This window comes from Phoca vitulina, unplaced genomic scaffold, assembly GCF_004348235.1.
Source record: "Phoca vitulina isolate PV1807 unplaced genomic scaffold, GSC_HSeal_1.0 scaffold16, whole genome shotgun sequence".
Taxonomy (NCBI): domain Eukaryota; kingdom Metazoa; phylum Chordata; class Mammalia; order Carnivora; family Phocidae; genus Phoca; species Phoca vitulina.
This window is the reverse complement of record NW_022589719.1, coordinates 1,258,282-1,277,840: the sequence shown is the minus strand read 5'-3', so window position 1 is coordinate 1,277,840 and position 19,559 is coordinate 1,258,282. Positions and strand designations below refer to the sequence as shown.

Here is a 19,559-nt window from a genome sequence, read left to right as displayed (position 1 = left end):
GCTATAAACATTGGGGTGCACGTGCCCCTTCGGATCCCTACATTTCATCAAGGCTCTTTAAAAGCCTGTGACTATCTCATGCATCGAGCAATATTTTTAAAGAAATCTCCACACAGAACACAGCACACATGGGCAGCAGCAAAGAGGATTTACATCAGACACTAAGGAGAACTCCCAGCAGTCATCATTAATAAGGTAATAGGGAGCCTAAGAAATGTTATAGCAGTGACTTTCTTTCTGAGACAGAACGGCTTCCACAGGTTGTTCCTGACATGGTGGTGCCTGGAGGCTGGCAGATGGACCGAATGATAGATGTGTGATTTTAGGGAGGAAATTGGCTCTAGCCAACTCTCTTGTCCTTGAAAATGCCAAGTGTTTTCAATTTCTCCCCCTTTTGAACCAAGAGAAAGTTGGAAGGCGATTTTCTCTTATCTGAAAAGTGGTCCAGCTTGCATTTCCCACCTAATTCTTTAAAAATACATACATGTATGCGTTTTGAAAGGAAAGCAGTGATGAATGTTTACTTACCTCCCCTGAGTGGTGCTGGAAGAATGTAACTGCATCTTTCTCCTGGGGCCAACAGGTAAATATCTTTTGTTGCCAGTTTGGCCATATTCTATGTAAGAAGGCCAAAAAGGAACTGACCCTTTGGACAGGTCTAGGCCCTGCAGTACACATTTATCAAAGCTAAATCTAGGCACATGTTTTCAAATTAATTAATCACATGCCGAAGTATAATAATTATACTTATTTCTCGAAATCTCTCCTAATTGACATGTTCGCCTGCTCACTCTCCTTTAGAAAGTCAAAGATCTTTGACATGGGATGGTATCTCACCCTTACTCTTAGTAACCGTCACACAAATCTATAGATGCCTGAGATGTATTTCTTGTCCAAAAATGTTTGGTCAGTGTCCAGTTAAAGAAAAAGCACAGACTATCTGCATTTCGACAGATAAAGGCTTGAATCCTGGCACTGCTGCTGATTAGGAACTGACTTTGAGTAGGTCACTTATCTTTCTGAATGCCAAATGTAAAGTGGGGATGAAAACCTTCTCTGAGGGGCGCCTGGGTGGCTCAGTCATTAAGCATCTGCCTTTGGCTCAGGTCGTGATCCCAGGGTCCTGGGATCAAGCCCCGCATCGGACTCCCTGCTCTGCAGGAAGCCTGCTTCTCCCTCTCCCACTCCCCCTGCTTGTGTTCCCTCTCTCGCTGTGTCTCTCTCTGTCAAATAAATAAAATCTTAAAAAAAAAAAAAAAAAGAAAGAAAACCTTCTCTGAAAGGGTTGGTTGGAAGATCAAATGAAGATGCATATGATATGCCTGGCACAAAATAAGGGCTTGTTGGATTTGGGTTTTCTGTTTTCCCCCAAGGTGGGGTGTGTGCAGGGGGGTTTCTTCTGGGAAATGTCTGCTCCCCTCAGAGCTCTACACATACCAGATTCCAAGAGCAATGCAGAAGGGCAAACCAGGACCCCACCTCCCTTGCTTGGGTGATCACATTCTGAATTGCCAATTCTACCTCCTCAGATGATGTAAGACTCCCCTACCAACTCACAGCCTAAACAAAATAAGAACACAGCCATGCTCTGGTGGAAGGAGAGGCTCCTTCTGCTCATACACAGAGATGTTAAGCTATCCTGTGGCTCTCTGCAGCTCTCCTATATTTGCAAGGTCAGCCTCCCTCAGGCCACTGGTCATGATGGAGAGAACACCACATTCTGATCAAGTACAGCTGAGTTTGGAGGATGTCAGGGTGTTACAAGGGGAACATGGAAGGAACCTGGGATTTTTATTTGGGGGAAGGAGGCTTAAGGAAGAAGCTGTTGTATGACAGAGAATGGAAATTATCTGTGGGCTACAGGAGATGGATTATATCCAGTGATTAGAAACGAAAGAATAAAGAATTCTGTTACTAGTTAGAGTCAACAAAAAATGGAAGGGCTGCCTTACGAAGGAGTAACTTCCTGTCAAAAATATCCAAGCAGAGACTGAAAGACATTTCATCAGTGATGGAGAGAGGGATTCATGGATTGGGTAATAAACAGGTGTGTGTGCTCCCTTCTAACTCTACAACCCAAGACGCAGGTCTCAGCTGTAATGCTATGCTAATGACAAAGCACCATGGGAAAATCCACCTAATTCCCCACCTAAGGAGAGGAAGAACAAAGCAATTGGTCAAATAGTCTCCTAAATGTCCATTGTCCATTTCTTTTTTTCCGAGAGAGAAAGCGAGTGTGGAGCCCAACACAGGGCTTGATCTCATGACCCTGAGATCATGACCTGAGCCAAAATCAAGAGTCGGACACTCAAGTGACTAAGCCACCCAGGTGCCCCCTAAATATCTATTTCTAAATACACTTACTATTCATTGTCATTTCAAGGGATCGGCTATGGATAAGTTAATTTAACCTTGCACTACTATTCGTTATCTCCATAATTCACAGTATAGTCACACATTTGATTTCCACTGCTTGAATGTAAAGACAAGCCACTCTGATTAAGCAATTCCCATCAGCAAAAGAAAGAAAAAGGAAGGAAGGAAGGAAGGAAGGAAGGGAGGGAGGGAGGGAGGGAGGGAGGGAGGGAGGGAGGAAGGGGGGCGGGAGGACGGACAAAATTCCCATCAGCAACCCATGCCATCAGACTTGACGAAAACCAGAGTGCTTGACCAGGCAAGCGTGGCTGCACAGGTCTGCCCCCCACGCCCACCACAGCATCTCAGGCTCCCTGAGCGTGGCTGCACAGGTCTGCCCCCCACGCCCACTACAGCATCTCAGGCTCCCTGAGCGTGGCTGCACAGGTCTGTCCCCCATGCCCACCACAGCATCTCAGGCTCCCTGAGCGTGGCTGCACAGGTCTGCCCCCCACGCCCACTACAGCATCTCAGGCTCCCTGAGCTCCTCCTGGGCTGTGCAGGCTGGATGCAGAGGAGACACATGGAGAAAGAGAAAAACTGGTGAAAGATCACAGGCTGTAATCTGTCACTCTGAAATTTAAGTGTGATGTGGAATGTTCTCTAGCTGCTTTTGCTTTTCAAACGTGAATTTTGCCGAGCCTCGGTGTCTGACATGAATCCACACTACTCCACGGGACACACATCTGATACATGCCGGGCCCTTGGAGGGCTGGCCCGGCTCCTTTGATGTGTGCACATAAGAACACGGTCTGGAATGCGTGTGGAGACCTGAGCAGTCGCTGAATGCCACGCCCTTCTCATAGCGGGCTCTTTAGCTGGGCTATCCGTGTCCTCATCTGCAAGGGGGCTACAGAGCTTGGTGAGAAGGAAGCACAAAATCAATCCCAAATGTGGGGCCCTGAGCCATGGCAAGATGGATCACTTCAAAATGGCTTCAAAACTCTGCCCCATCACTGTGCCCAGCCAGCAGAACCAGAAGGAAATAGTTAAATCGCTCAGATCCTCTGAAATTAATACTCAGAGTTAATGGTGAGATGGGTACGATTCCATCACGTGGGCTGCAGACCAATTCCACAGCTGTAATGTGGCTATTAAAATGCTGTGGTCATGGATATTTAGTCTAATAAATGGATTTTAAACATGGATTCAATTTTTAACCCAACTCTGGAAGTGGTAAGATATGCGAAGAATAATACAACCACGGCTAAATATGTGGTTTACCACTTACTTCCCTGATTAGAAGTTGCTGGAAGAGAGGGCACAGAATTGGGGAACAGGGAAGACAGACAGAGGAGGGGGTAACTCTGAATGCACTGCAGTAGGAATCCTAACTCATATCTAACTTTTCTCCTTTAAGAATGTGACAGTGTAACATTGATAAATCAATATCTGTGGCCTTAACTACATGACACTGTGGATTTTATGTTTTCACATAACATAATACCCCTTTAATCATCATCGGCTAGGTTATACTTAAATAAAATTTAGGTTTGCTCGTTTGTTTCTTTTTGGTAAAAGAAGCATGCTGTATTCTTTCTGATTAATGGAGGATGCTAAGAATGCATTTTCAATCAGTGCTTCCATACAGGAAAGAAAAAAAGACAGTATTATATAGCTCCAGATCTTGTTTGAAAGTGACTTTATCTGAAGAGTAAACAAGGAGGTTCAAGGTTAAGTGTCAGAGCACCCAGATCCCCTACATGAGCGAAATGGAATATTTATTAAAATAGGATCTGCCAATAAGTAAGAGACTTATTTACAATTCTGGGGACAAGGGAGTAGATTGTGTGAGAGAGGACTGGGAAGAAAGAGAAGAAGGAAAATAATAAAATAATAAAAAAGAAAATAAGTTTGTTTAGCTCATCCATCAATGCAACAGTAAAGCAACTTTGAGTCAAGCTGGGTTTGTGCCCTTCCAGCAGGTGGTCATACGGGAGGCCTCATCACCAGCAGACACAAACTATCTGGGGGCTCCGTACTCACCAGTGAGTTCTTCCAGAACAGGCTGTCCACTCTTGGTGTAGTGGCTGGGCTCCATGCTCACACCCGCGGAGCTGGATTCAGCAGTAACATTCCCTTCGGTGTCTGTCTGGGACCTTCACACACAAACCAAAGCAGACACACTTGTCACGAACAGTAGCTACCACATCTGGACCACTGTGGTCTGACCACAGCACCCACCACCCACAAGAAGCTTTAGAACAGAGCAGACCAGCAGACTGACTCTAAATAATTCATCAGCACATGTGGAGCAATGTCCTAGAAAGAGAGAGAACCACCGAACTGTAAAAGATGAAATATTCATTGCCCAAATGGAGGGTCTGCAATCCCTCACTGGGGAATGCTTCTCTGAATCCCCATCAGGGAGCTAGGTCTAGCCAGAAAAATGCTGGAGAGTACCGCGTGGTTTGGATCATTTAACCTCTGCCAAAGAGCAACTTCTAAGTACTCAGCAATGCCAGCAAGTCAAGCATAAAGAGGACTCCATTAACAGCCCCATGGCCCTCCCCAAATCTTCCTGACATGGCTCTTTCTGAAAAGGTGACTATAAAACCAGTCAGGAGTGGGTGCCAAGCAGGTGTGTTTGCCCTCCACGTCTCTGATTCAGAGCTCAGATCTTCTGAGATGAAAGGTCTCATTGATCATTATTTCAACACTTGACTGAAATCTGTACTTCCCCAAACCTTCTCTGTGCCCTCATTTGTCAAGCAAATCCAGGCAACTGCTTCATGCAATGTGTTCTTGCCACAACTACCTCTGCTGACTTAGGCATGGCATGCGATGCGTAATTGCACTCAGATGCATAACCCTGGGTGTAGCATTATTAATTCATTAGCATCCTGAGCTCATTCAACCAGATTTCACTCTCTGTGAAGAAAGTGTTTGCCAAGAATGTGAACTGTCTTAAATGTGGGGGACGTACTGAGAAACCTCGTCATCTATTCTGCCCCGCCTTTGCCCTCCGAATGAAGCCATCAGTTCCAAATTCCTGCAATCTCCAACCGTCGAGCATATTTGGATTCCCACTGCTCCTCTTGACCCCCTGGCCAGAGTCCAAGCTCTCGTCATCTCTGCCCTATAAGCACTGTGTAAACAGGTACACTGCCTTTAGTCTGGAGGTTACAAATGGCAGCCAAGTATTAGAACCAGCCCACGGATTCTTACTGTTCTGTGTAGTATTTTAATGCTTTTTGAATTCATTTCAACATTTTAAAACTGGGAGATTTTGCAAGAAATATCTGGATTTCTGCCTTGTCCCTTTCTCTTCTTTTTCTTTCAGTAAAAACAAGAAAGTCAATCAGGACCTTGCCACCTGCTGGTGCCAAGGGATGGTTGCTCCCTCCAGAGAGGCCTAGTCCCTCTGCCCCAGTCCCATTACCTCGAGCTGCTGATTTAGGTTACCTTTTAGGTCTGAATCGGGCACCTGAATCTGCGCTCTCTATTCGAGACCGCTTGTAGGTCTGGTCTCCTCCCCACACCATCCTCCACTGATTTTTGTAATGTGATCACATCACTCTGATGAAAGGCCTCTGATAGTTTCCATTGCCCACAGAGAAAGTTAAGTCCTTACTGTGGAAGACAATGCCCGATGTGGGGATTCTTCATTCATCTCCAGCCCTGTCTCCTGCCAGTCCTGCCCTATGTTCCACCCGTGTCTTCTCTCCATTCCGAGATCACATCATGCCCTTAGCAGTTTTGTCTTTGTAGTTATGGTGATCTGTGCCCGAAGGCTCTTTTCCTCTTTCTTCCTCACTTTGCTCCCCATTTGCCTTTAACATGCAGTTCACACGTCATCTTGGCCAGGAAGCCTCCCTGGGCAGTGCTAGCGGATGGCTCTACCTGTGTGTTTTGACAGCACTCTTACTCGCCTGATGCCGATGTATTGCAATGGGACCTAATTAATACATCTTCCCTCAACCAGAGAGCTCTCTGAATGCAAAGACTGGCTTTTTTGATATGTACATACAAGAACCCGAGCTGATCAAGTTCACATGTAGAGCAGACACTTAGGCAGGGTGCGGTGAACAGACAAATGAGAAATTTTTAAGTCTAGAAAGATGCCGGGTACGGGAAGGAGCATTAGACTCGGAGTCTGAACCCTCCGAGCTGTAGGAGTGCAGCTGGCTGGAGGTAGCCATGCACATCTGAGAAGTCACTTCATACCTCGGACCCTCAGGGTCCCCCCTCTGTGCAGCAGGGCTTACAACAGCCGACCTCCCCTGATAGGATATAGAAGCATCCAGTAGAGCTTCAAGTGATAGATATACAGTGTTACTTCTGAATTGATAAACAGTTCATTCAGAGTGATTTTAAAAGATGATTTATCTTTCTTTTATGCCTTGGTAACATCACTAACATGGACAGATTCTGGGGCTGGGGGGAGCACTGCAAATTATCTGCAGTGAGCCATGAACTTGATCGAATTTTAGAGCACAAGGGGAGTTTAACCCATTTTTAAAAATCCCCTCATTTCACCCAGTCTCCTCACTCTACAGATGAGGACAATGCAGTTCAGAGAGACGCAGTGATTCAGAGAGTCAAGATTGTTTCATGCTTAAGAACTCGGTCCCTCTAGTTAGACAGATTTGGGTTTAAACACTAGCTCTTCTAGCTATTAGCTCTGGACTTGGTGCAAGTTATTTAATTACTCTAAGCCTCAGTTTGCTCACCTACAGAATGGGGATTTCAAAAGTAGCTAGCTCATGGAGTCTTGGGGATGATTATATGGGCTAAGGCACAAAAAGCCCTTAGCTGGATCTCTGCACATACTTGGTGCATATTCTCCATGGCTGTCCCTCCAGGCAGGGCCCAAGACCACACAGGGAGTCACAAGCTAATAAAAGACAGAGCCCAGGCATCCCGATGCCCATCCTGGTTCACCTGACAAGGAAAGGCACATCAGAGGGGCCATAAGGACATCGTACGGGGTGAACGTGAAAATGAAAATGCAGCTTGACAGATAGCGTGACATTTTCTCGTTCCTCCTATTTGTCAGACATTTGCTCTTTCATTAGGAGTTTTCCTCTCACAGAAAAGCTTGAAATTTTAAAAGAGGTTAAATGTTTTACAATCTTTCCAGTGACTCCAGAAAAAAAGAAAGAGGGAGTGAAATTGATGGTGACCAAAGACCATCCTATATTTTCATTTCGAAAATGCAAATCAAGAATCTGTGAGCAGGAGCTTGAATATGCGTGACCTCAAGACTATTAATGTTATTGGAATGATAAAAATTTCATGGGGAGCAATTCAGTTGCCTCCATGGTTCAGTGAACAACTGAATTCAAAGCCCTGCAAGGAGACTCTGCATGGAGTGCTGAGTCATTCATTCTCTAAGCCCTGGCACTCTTCTCCAACGGTTAGCTGAGCTGATGACTTGATGGAATAAAGAGATGACCTCCTCCCAATTAAAAAGCCCGGGCTTGACCCCTGCTGACGGGGAGGGTGAGCAGAAGAGAAGGAAAGAGGGACGAGGAAAGGCCTGGCATTCCGTCACTGGCTGGCCCTGCCTGGGTTTGCTCTGAATCACTCAGGCCAGTCTTTCCAGCTGCTGTGGGCAGGGATGGTAACAAAGCCTCCCAGAGTACCACTCGGGCAGGGAGAGAGGGGATATCCAATTCTCTGGGGAACCATATAAACACAGGAAGCTGAAGGTGTGGGTATGAGTCTATGCACATGAACAGGGATGTAAATACACGTGGGCATACGCACACGAGCATTTTGTAAAGGAATAAGAACTTGTCTCCATACTTGTGACTGTCGATGTATGTCCATGCCTGTGGGTGCACGAGTGTGTGTGTATCGTGTATATGTGTCTATACTTAGGGCAGAAGCTGTACAGTAAGTGCCTGGAACATGGCATTCAATCTTTGGGCCCCTTTTGCTATGCAGGGGGTATTATTAACATTCAGCTGTGCAGACTGGCCAAAGGCACTACACATCTCAAGTACACGATCAAGCTGAGCACTATGAGCAAAGCTTTGGGACTCCCTTAAAAGCAGTGCTAGGGGAGCTTCCATCTGCTGGAGAGGACTCGTCAGCACGTGTCAAGCACCACCAAGAGCCAGCAACCTCCGTGCCGCAAAGGTGTGTGGTGCCGGCCGAGACACGCGAGGCCTTCGCGGGCTACCAGCACACAGAACAAGCAGCTCCTGGCTCCATGTTCTCTCCCGTGGTCCCATGGATGTGCCGTTAGAGACGGAGAGGGACAGGGGACAGGACGGAGTCAGACAAGCAAACATCCAGGCTTGTCTCAATATAATCTGGTTCTTTTGTTCTTCTAGAACCAGTCCCTTCCTCCCGTTCCCGCTCTCCTCTCAAGAGTCTAGTACACAGCAAGGACTGAAAAAATACTTAATACATGTGACGTAGTAAGAAACCACGAGTGTCTGGAAGTTCAGGAAAAACCCCTCTGTGAAGAGAAGCCTCAGGTATTCAGCAAGGTGATTTCCGTGGTTTTCATTTTTTGAAGTATGTTCAGGATCCGTTAGGACTGACACTGGGGCCTATCGTGTCCAGTGACACCGAACCACCCACCAAGTCTCCTCGTGCTGCGGCTGCTTCAGTAAATGCCCCCCTGGGGCCCCACATGCCTGGCAAACACCTCCTCATCCTGGGGGCAGCTCGAATTTTGCTTCCTCTCTTTAGCTTTCTCTCCCCGTCCCCGCCCAAGCCATGCCGGGCTAACTGGTCCCTCCGGCACACGTGCACGGCTCTATCAGCAGCTGGCCAAAGGGTGCCTCAGCTGCTAGCCTTCCTGCTCCTGGAAGGCAGGCCCGATTCCTGCCCTCAAAGACCTAGAATCTACCAGAGAGGCTCCCTGGCCCATGGCCCAGCACGGGCGGGCAGGCGGCCACACCTACCTGTACAGGAAAGGCGCGACGGTGGCGGTGTTGGGGTGGTTGTATTGCTGCTGGGGCTGAGGTAGCTGGACACTGACGGTATTGCTTCCTGTGGTCTGGGTGGTCCCGACGGACCCGCTGACAGTCTGGCTGCTGATGCTGTGGTTCAGGGTGGTCCCTCCGGGGCCTTTGCCTTCTGAGGACGCCAGGCTGGAGGAGGAACTGGAGTGTCTGCCGTCCAGCTGGGGCTTCTGCTGGGGGAGCCCCGAGCTCGGCTTCCCACCCCGGCTCCGCTCCACCTCCTTGGAAGGCGCAGGGGCACTTGGGGATTTCCCGGGCATGCTCTTCATTCCTGGTTTTGGTATTCCACTGTGGGAAGGGGCTGTAGCCTCCTTCTTGGCACTGTTGAGCTTTCCCCCTTTGGGGATGAAGCTGGCGATCTTGGAGGACTTTTTTGGCATCTCGGTCACCACCGCCCCACTGGGGTCTTCCTTCGGCCCCTCTTTGAGGTCCGGCCTTTCCGTCACAGAGGCTCTCTTGGCGAGGTCCTTGCTTTTCTCCTTTTCCTTCTCCCGCTGTTGTTTCTCCTTTTCTTTCTCGTTGGCTTTTGGGGAACTCTTCTTGTTGGTCAGCGCCCGGCTAAAAGTTCTCTGGGCGATGCCCTTGAGCGCAATTTTGGGGCTGTTGGAAGCGGGACCCGCCGTGGACAGCGAGCGACCGGTGGCCTCCATCTCTTCGCTCTCTTCAAAGCTGGGCAGAATCTCGAGCCGCTCGCAGCTCGTGTCCCGCGACCCCGGGCCCTCGCCTGCCTTGGAAGCCCCTTTGCTGTTGAAAAGCTTGAGTTTTTCCAGCATGGACTTCTGATTGTTGGGGGCTGGCTTCATGGCTTCAGCTGGGGTCCTGGGGGCCTCGGGCACGGGCTGCTTGACCGAGAGCATAGACGACGTGGCGCTGTGCTTCACGCTGACCGACTTACTGCGCCAGGGCTTGGAGGCCGCGCCGGGCTGTGGGATAGCTGAGGAGGTGCTGCTATTAGCGGGGCTGGAACTGCAGCCGCTCTCCAGAGGAGCAGGTGCATTTTCACTCATTCCGGGGTGGGAGGAGGCTGGGCTCGCCAATGGCTCTGCAGAGATGGGGAGGAGAAGGAAAGCCGAATTATGCCTACGGACCTGCACTGCCGATGAGGGAGGGTGGGCCATGGTTCCACGGCCCATCACTCTCCACCCAAATGCCAGATGGCGCCACCACCCGCCTGGTGCATTACCTGTGCTTCCAATTCAGATCCTACCTGCCAACCGCTCTCCATCACACACCGTTCACATTCGCCGGCACATTCCAGGATATGCCGTGCAAATGCACACTGATCTTAACACCAACATGCGCAAAGCACAATTAAGCATACATTTACGGAAACACAAACTAGCAAAAACCTCCATCACCGCTATGGTGTGTAGGAAAGATGTAGGAAATGCCTACTGTTTTAAATTATTCAACCCACAACCCAAGTTCCCAGTTATGTGAAATAACTGGGAATTAGCTGACTTTAAGAAAATGTAGGAGAGACATTAAAACAGGACAAAAAAAAAAAAAAATAGAAAAAGAAAGAAAGAGAAACCAAGCATGATCTTTACAGAAGAATAATTACCCGAGAAAGTCGCTAGGTCCTATCAAAGCATATACATTTTTCTGTGCTGACACTCTGAAAGAGATACAAACATGATGCAGGCAAGACTTAAAAAAGATTTTTTAGCTTCAGAGTATCACCCGCACATGGCTGCACCGTAGGCATGAAAACACACAGGTTATCACAAAGTCAAGGCTTCCCCCTTGGCGCTTGCTCGGGGAGCATTTCCCCAGCCAGACTCTCTTCTCAGAATAAGCCTCAAGATATTTCCAAACTGAGAATCGGAATGATTCTGAGAAGGGCGGGTTCCACACTGGACTTGTGCTCGCCACCAAGGGGGCCCATACCCCAGGAATGAGGACTGTGACGCCCTCCTCCGGGAGCGCTCAGAACCACGCCGCTCTGTCGCCCGCATTACCGTAGCTATCAGAAAGTGGCCGGGAGGGCACGTCACGGCTGAGCCCGGTGCCGCGCCACCCACACCCCACGCCCGCCCACTGCACGGGACAGACGGGACGCGGCACTTCAGCCCCCAAAGGGCACATCCACGTCTGCAAAGTCACCATGACATGACTTACCTGGCAGCAGCTACTTTCTCCCGCAACGGTTCCCCAGGAAAAATTCTCCAACCAGAGAGGCTGCCCTTCCAATTGTCACAAGTGTTTTCAGTTAAACTGCTCATGTTTCTAATTAGCTTTTGTCATCCGCAACTGCTCCAGTACCCAGAAGCCTGGCGGGATTAACGGCTGCTTCTTCTGCCCTTTTTTTTTTTTTAATACCTATGTTCCGCTGCCTTCTAGCAACAGAGTAAACTGTGTATAGAGCGGCGTTTTATGATTTAAAAGTCAACGGCCACCGAAGCCGAGCGCAGGCAGCCCCTGTGTGGGGCATGAGCACCGAGCCCCGAGAACTCCCAGCGGAGGAACTGCTTCCCTCCACTCACTCCCAGTTGCTCCGGGAAGCCACAGCTCCAGGGTGATCCAAAGCAGACCTCCCAATGTTTTAAAACACATACATCTTCCTGACTTACTGGGGATTTGGGTTTGGAGCGGGGGGTGCTGCCCAATCCTCCCTAACAAAACTCACGGGGCGTTGTTGGATCTTTTCCTAGGGAGAGCTGGAGACTGGCCTGGAGACAGGCTCACGAACCCACCCACACAGCTGGCCCTTCAGAGGGTCTCCACAGGCCGGACGCTGCTTACGGAGGGCCTCCTGGTATCAGGAGGTGCAGTGCTAGGCACGCCGTGAAGAGGGGCTCAGTGCCCCTTTTTTATGAGTCGGGAAATGGAGGCTCAAGGGAGGGCTAACAACTGACCCGAAATCACATAGCTAGACGTGGACGTAGCTGGGACTTGAACCCAGGGCTCCTGACACAGTGCTCTCGGGACTGCATCATCACAGCTACCTCTTTTGATGAAGGGTATATTTAAACAAGAGCCACTTGAGAGTGCTTTTGAGGCATCAACTTTTCCGTTGCTTAGGTGTGTTCACGGCATCCTTGGTGGGGTGCAAGCCAACCCAGCCATCGGAAGGGAGGCAGCCTATGTGTAGAGGTTGGCTCTCTGGAGGAAATACTTGTGACCTCCGATCCCGAGTTCCACTTCTCTTAGGACAACCGTCTTTCCCTTTCCCTGGGCTCAGATCTGGGGCAAAAGTATTCACTCACTTGTTCATTCAATATCTCTACTCATGTCAATATTCACTCATTCAATGCATATGTAAGACATTTTTCTCTATACCTGGGCTATGCCGATGTGAAACAGCAAGGCCCCTGCCTTCATGGAGTTTACATTCCAGCAGAGAGGAACAAATGGTAATTAACATAGTGAATGAATTTTATCATTTGTTAGAAAATAAGTGCTACATGATGTAATGAACACTGGGTATTCTATAAGACCGATGAATCACTGACCTCTACCTCTGAAATTAATAACACATTATATGTTAATTAATTGAATTTAAATTTTTAAAAATAAGGAAAAAAGTAAGTGCTAACATAAGTGCTAAAGTCTTTGGGGGCAGGTTGTAACAATGGACATTGTTACAAGAACCACATGACATTCAGAGGTGCACCCCGCTTTCCTAAAGAAGTCTTGGGCACATTCCACTGAGCATAAGTACACGGGTCAGGGTGACTTCTCTGCGCCCACACATTCCTTGGAACTTCTATAAAGCCTACTTGAAATGGTTTTGACAAATGCCCCTACCTAGCACATCTGTGTATTTTTAACACTAACATACACAGCTAGAAATTAACCAATGACCATCTAGCTCAACGAGTTACACAGACACCTGGCTCGGATACGTAAAATATACAGAGCAAGCTGAGGCTGTGTGTCTCCTTCAGATGCAAGGTGCCGGGCGGGGGGGAAGGGCTCTCACCATGTAGGCATGACATATACTCACACTGTCGCTTCTCAGGCTGTGCCAAAATGGCTCCCAGAAACTCCTACTTGTCTTTTAAACCCCTGCTCAAATGCCCTCTCTGTCACAGTGAGACTCTAAAGCTGAATGAATCACTTGGTTTACATCACATGGCATTTTCCCCTACTCTGTATTTCCCTAGGACATTGTTCATACCTCCTCATAAACAGATTTTAGAGGGCTACCTACTTACACTAGGCACTGGGAATCCAGGAGAATAAAATACAGCTCCTGCCCTCTAGGAACTCACTGTCCAAAGGGGCAACAGGCCTCAAAGAGAGCAGAGAACAATGTAAGGGACTGTAGAGGGATGCACAAGTACCATGAGGCCTAAGGGTTGGGATCCATTAATTCTCCCATTTGGGAAACCTTCACAGAGCCAATGACCTTTGAATTGTCATGCCATGTTTCTGGTATAGGTTGGCTGGCTATCCATTGTCCCCCGCCCCCCGACTCATCTTTGTGCCCTATAGCTTTCCAGAGCATAGAAACACTCGTGGCTTTGGAATTGTAGGTTGGTAGTTTGGGCTTTTGCAATTCACATTTAAGGCAACAGAGACACAGACTTCTGATTAGTCATCAGAGTTTTATTAAAACTTTTTAGCCTAAACTCTGGCAAAAATAAAAAACAAAATCAGGGCTCAGAGCCTCAGATTTTCTACTTGGCATTTAGCCTGGGCTCCCCTGGTTATGGAATCATGGGGACATTTCAAGGCTATTCGTCATAGCTGTAAAAGGTAGAGATGATCTGAATGTGGTTTCCAGAACAGGAGTTTCCTGAGTAGGGCAACAGGGCATGAGAGCACCTGAGGATAAGACCATCTATACTTTGTACTTATGTCATGGCTAGAAATCCCCTTAATAGTGAAGGGGGCTCCAGGTCATGAGTGGTCTTGACATGTCCTGTCATTCTGAAGGTATCACATAAGTGACCTTGGCCGAAGTGGCTGTTTGGGGCCTGTTCCTCTTTCTTTGGAAAGCAGTCATTTCTAATGCCAGGATTTTGTGATTCCTAGCATGAGACTGTCCTTACCTTGCTTCAGAGATAGTGAAATAAATACAAAAGAGACGTGGGTAGGTGAGCCAAGCCTTAAGCCTCGTTACCAGCCAACGGAGTGACCTTAGATATGCCATTTTTCCCCTCTGGGCCTCAGTCACCCCAATTGTAAGAAACAGGATGAGCTATTTCTCTAGAATCTTTTCAGCTCCACTTCCATTTAAAGCTCAGTGAGTCTCCGAAAGGCCCAGTGAGGTTGGGGCCAGAGAACGCAGCCCTCACTAAGTTCTGTCCTTATTCTGGGCTGACATACAGGTGTTTCTTTACCTTCAAGCATTCTGCCTCCATGGTTCTCTTAAGATGTTTACTTGTAAATGTCAGAGAAAACTGGCTGGGTCAAGGAAGAGTCAGCCTTGAATGAGGAGCTTGTGAATTCAGAAATGCTGGTATTCTATGAAAACAAGCCTGGGGGAGGGAAAGTGGGGAGAGTTCTTTAAAATTAAGAGCACTTCTCTCCCTAATAAGGAACAGCTCTAGTTTCTGTTCTCAAGTATACAAACCTTTGTTAGAGCAAAGGAATCTAAGAGGGAGAAAAGAGGAAAGCATAAAAGAATGTTCTGAACATCAGTATTTCTCCAGCAAGGGTATGTGGGCCACTGAAGTAGGTAAGACTCTTTTCAGGGCATATGGGTGAATATTTTTTAAAAATTTTTTATTTAAATGCAATTTAATTAACATACACTGTATTATTCGGAGGTGGATGAGTGTTTTTATATTTTAAAAGTCATATATTTTATTGCAATATTAGAAGAGATAACTGGCACATATATAAATTAACTGTTTCATGGATATTTGATAGAGATTTAAAATTTGAGTCGACTTAACGAAAATATAAGACAAAAAAAGTTCAGATTTGGCTAAACTCACGCAAGTTTGTGAAAGACTTAAGTCGGGGAGACACTTTTCCATTAAATCAAGAAATACTTATTTTCTATATAAAATATGTAATAAATGTTTTATAAATACCTATTTATATTAAATCTAATCTTTTGGAAAATGTGATCAATGAAATAGAAATCAAACCAGAAGGCCCAAATAAGGACTAGGTTCAAAACGGATCTGAAATAGCTCCTTCTTAGAGTTTTATTTGCGTGGATTTGTTTAGCACGGCATTTTGCTGAGAACAGCTAGCACTGGCCACAAGACCACGCCTTGTTTAGCCAAAGATAATTTTAAAAATAATGGCTTTAACAAGTTTTGACGACTAACCAGTAAGAATGACATATTACATCACACCCAATAAACATCCAAATATCCACATGCAAAACTGAAAACTATCAAGGCATACTCTTATTATATGCAATTAACTCTAATATATCCTACCCTAAGCCATTTTTTAAATGCCTATCACAGAGCCCCTGAACAGATTTTATGCCCTAGAGGAGATTGCGCCCTGCAGCCTAAATGTCTCTGTTCTAAAAGACCAGCTTCCAAGGTTCACCCACCACCAACTGACAAACCACCACAAGAAGGAAAAGTCTCATTTGAAACACAGCAGACAGGATGTCTTTGAAGAAGAGAAAAGGCTTTTTTTTTTTTTTAAGGGTTTAGGGAGAACATTAATCCTCCTGTGGGGAGGGGGAAAGTTTGGTTTTTCTGGCAACCAGCCTTAACCTTCCCTGACAGGAACCAAAATACTTTCTAAATGAAAATACTGTCTAAGGCAGATAAATAAGCATTTCTTCCTCTATCCCTCAGAGAGGGCCGATACTGGCCCCCAGTCCCTTCTGTCCCCAGCCTCCCAGTTGGTGGTCTGGTCCCCATGCCAGCAGGGGCACAGGGAATGTCTTCTAGACTGGTTGATCCCAGCTCCTGTCACCCCCACTGTGATTTTAAACCTGCCCTGGGGAGGTTTCCCGCCTAAATCCTCTCAGTACTCTTCAGGAAAAGACCTGATAATTGGGTCTGGGAAAATGTTTGCAATTTCCTATAATTTGTCAAGGTGTCCATCTTGAGCAGTTTTTTTTTTTTTTTTGAAAGTGCATGGACTCTAGCCACACAGGCTAGAGATGGTTTGCAGAGTTGCTCAGGTCAATTTCTCTACAACTCTGTTAGGCAGTTACCAGACCACAGAGGGGCACAGGAACCTCACTCAATCCACTAAGTGGTTCTGAAGGATTCCTTGAACCTGGCCGGGGAGCATTCTCAGCACTGCTGTGATCAAGGTTTAATATTAAGGGCATGGGCTTAAACATAGTTTTCTGTTCAATACTTCTTGCAGAGGATCATTGCAGATACAGAAAGAGAGAGAAGGGGGGGCATGAGAACCACCAAGGAAAGTGGGTAGGAAAGGGCCAGGGCACAGAGTAAGAGGAAGCTGGTGTTGGGACCCATACTCTAAGAACCTTCTCGTGTCTACAATTCCATAGGCTCTGAGAACATCCAATTTAGAATAAGGATGATGATCTACATAAACAAATAGTTTTAGAAAGTTGCTCTGTTAATGCAATCCCTATCAAATGCCCAATGATGATTTTTGCAGAAATAGAACAATCCGTCCAAAAAATCATATAGGATCTTAAAGGAGCCAAAACAATCTTAACAAAAGAACAAGGAGGTCTCACACTTCCTGATTTCAAAACTTACTACAAAGCCACAGTAATCAAATCAGTGTGGTACTGGCATAAGGACAGACATACAGACCAATGGATTAGACTGGAGAGCCCAGAAATAAGCCTGTGTATATATGGTCAAATGATTTTCACTATTATTCAATAAAGTCAGGACAGCCTTTTCAACAAATGGTGCTGGGAAAACAATATCCACATGCAAAAAAAAAAAAAAAAAGTTGGATTCTTACCTTATACCATATAAAAAATTAACTCAAAATGGATCAAAGACCTAAATGTAAGAGCTAAAGTTATAAAACTCTTAGAAGAAAACTTGGTACAAAATCTCCATGACACTGGATTTGGCAATGATCTCTTGGATGTGACAGCAAAACCATCAGAAAAAAAAAAAAAAAAAAAAAAAGTCAGACAAAATGGATTTCATCAAAATGGTGCATCAAAGGACACTGTTAGGGTGCCTGGATGGCTCAGTCAGTTAAGCGTCTGACTCTTGATCTCAGCTCAGGTCTTGATCTCAGGGTCTTGAACTCAAGCCCCATATTGGGCTCCACATTGGGCGTGGAGCCTACTTAAAACAAAACAAAACTAATTATGAGGGTGCCTGGGTGGCTCAGTCAGTTAAGCGTCCAACTCTTGGTTTCAGCTCAGGTCGTGATCTCAGGGTCCTGGGATCAAGCCCCATGTCAGGCTCTGCACTCAGCATGGAGTTTGCTTGAGATTCTCTCCTTGTCCTCTGCCCTTCCCCCCACTCACACACTCTCTCTCCAAAATAAATAAATAAAATTTTTTAAAAAAGAAAAAAGGACACTATTAACAGTGAAAAGGAAATCTACAGAATGGGAGAAAATACTTGCACATCATCTGTCTGATAAGGAATTGATAGCCAGAATATATCAAGCACTTCTGTAACTTGAAAACAACACCACAACAGTCTGATGGAAAAATGGGCAAATGGACATTTCTCCAAAGAAGATATGCAAATGGCCAATATGCACATGGAAAGATGTTCAGTATCACTAATCATTAGGGAATGCAAGTCAGAACTACAGTAAGATACCACTTCGTACCCATTAGGATGGCTATTATTAAAAACAACAACAACAAACAACAACAACAAAAAAACCCAGAAAGAGTCCTTGTAGAAGGTATGGAGAAATTAGAACCCTTGTGCACTACTGTGAGGATGTAAGAAGGTACAGCCATTGTAGAAAACAAAATGGCAGTCCCTCAAAAAAAATCAAACATAAAATATGATCCAGCAATTCCACTTCTAGGCATATACCCAAAAGAAATGAAAGCAGGGACTTGAACAGATATTGCTACACCTATGTTCACGGCGGCATTATTCACAATAGCCAAAAGGTAGAAGCGATCCAAGGGTCCATCAGTGGATAAACAATGGACAATAGAGACAGAAAGTAGAAGGATGACTGCCAGGAGCTGAGGGGAGGAGGGAATAATGAGTCCACAGTTTCAGCTGGGGACGATGGAAAGTTCTGGAGATGGTGGTGATGGTTGCACAACAGTGTGAGTGTACTTAATGTCATGGCACCATACATTTTTAAAATAGTTAAAATGGCAAATATCATACTAGGTATATTTTACCACAATGAAAAAAATCAGGTTGTATTTGGCCACAGTGACACAGAATTCTGACAATCGTTGCCTAAACTTTATTCCCAGTTCTTAGCATGGGACTGGCACACACGAAAGGCTCAAGAAATGTTTGCTAAATTAAAGAAAAAGCATCTCTGTTAGTTTGATGGTTAACAAATCACATGAGGGTCACCTGGGTGGCTCAGTCGGTCAAGCGTCTGCCTTCGGCTCAGGTCATGATCCCAGCATCCTGGGATCGAGCCCAGGATCAGGCTCCCTGCTCAGCAGGGAGCCTGCTTCTCCCTTTCTCTCTGCCTGCCTGTCTGCCTACTTGTGATCTCTCTCTCCCTGTCAAATAAATAAATAAAATCTTAAAAAAAAAAACAAATCACATGAGATTATATAGTTTAGAATATTACTTTATTAGTATTATTTTAGCTGGAAGAAACCATTTCTGCTTCAAAGGAATAGCAATACTTTTTTAACAGTTGGCAAGCAAAATTACACCACTTAAATTCTTCCTCCCAACTCTGGCCTCACCAACTCTCTGGTCAGGCTGTTTGCTCTGACCAGCATGCCATACCGCCCACCGCCCCCCCCCCCCGCCCCTCAACCCCCACCATACCCAACCTTAGCCCCCAGTTTACCTTCCACACCTTCCATTCCAGGAAATCTCCTGAATCCCCAAACCAGAGGCCATCCCTTTTAATTTGAAGAGCCTTAAGACTGTTGAGGCTTCTCTGGGGTCCCTGGCACTCGTCAGCCGGCACTGAGCTTACTTAGGAGAATGGCTGATGCACTAGTAGGTGCCCAGAGATGGTTGGTGGAAAAACCAACAAACAAATAAAAACTGTTACCCACGTTCAATCCCTCCACAGGGCTCAAAATTAAAATCAGGTGTGACTGGCTTTAGCATCTTGCCTAATTATGCTAGTTGTTCCCTTTAAAGCTAAGTGAACCGACTAGAAACTTCGGTGATGCTTTCGGTGTTTTTTTCTTCTACGTGTGGTGGAAATTTTGCTGTAACGGGT

The 19,559-nt window shown here is 46.3% G+C and overlaps 1 protein-coding gene across 6 annotated transcripts in view; it reads right to left on the bottom strand.

Annotated features, from left to right (window-relative positions):
- NAV2 (neuron navigator 2) overlaps positions 1 to 19,559 on the bottom strand; it is a 385,703-nt gene that overhangs the window by 156,291 nt on the left and 209,853 nt on the right. For 3 of the 6 annotated variants that reach the window (XM_032413834.1, XM_032413835.1, XM_032413836.1), the window contains 2 exons: positions 9,279 to 10,380; positions 4,402 to 4,514 (listed from right to left, as the gene is read on the bottom strand). In XM_032413834.1, coding sequence (XP_032269725.1) covers positions 4,402 to 4,514; positions 9,279 to 10,380 — 1,215 coding nt within the window. Of the gene's footprint in view, positions 1 to 4,401; positions 4,515 to 9,278; positions 12,791 to 19,559 lie in introns of those variants that run through there. The other 3 variants (XM_032413831.1, XM_032413832.1, XM_032413833.1) reach the window with 2 other exon arrangements.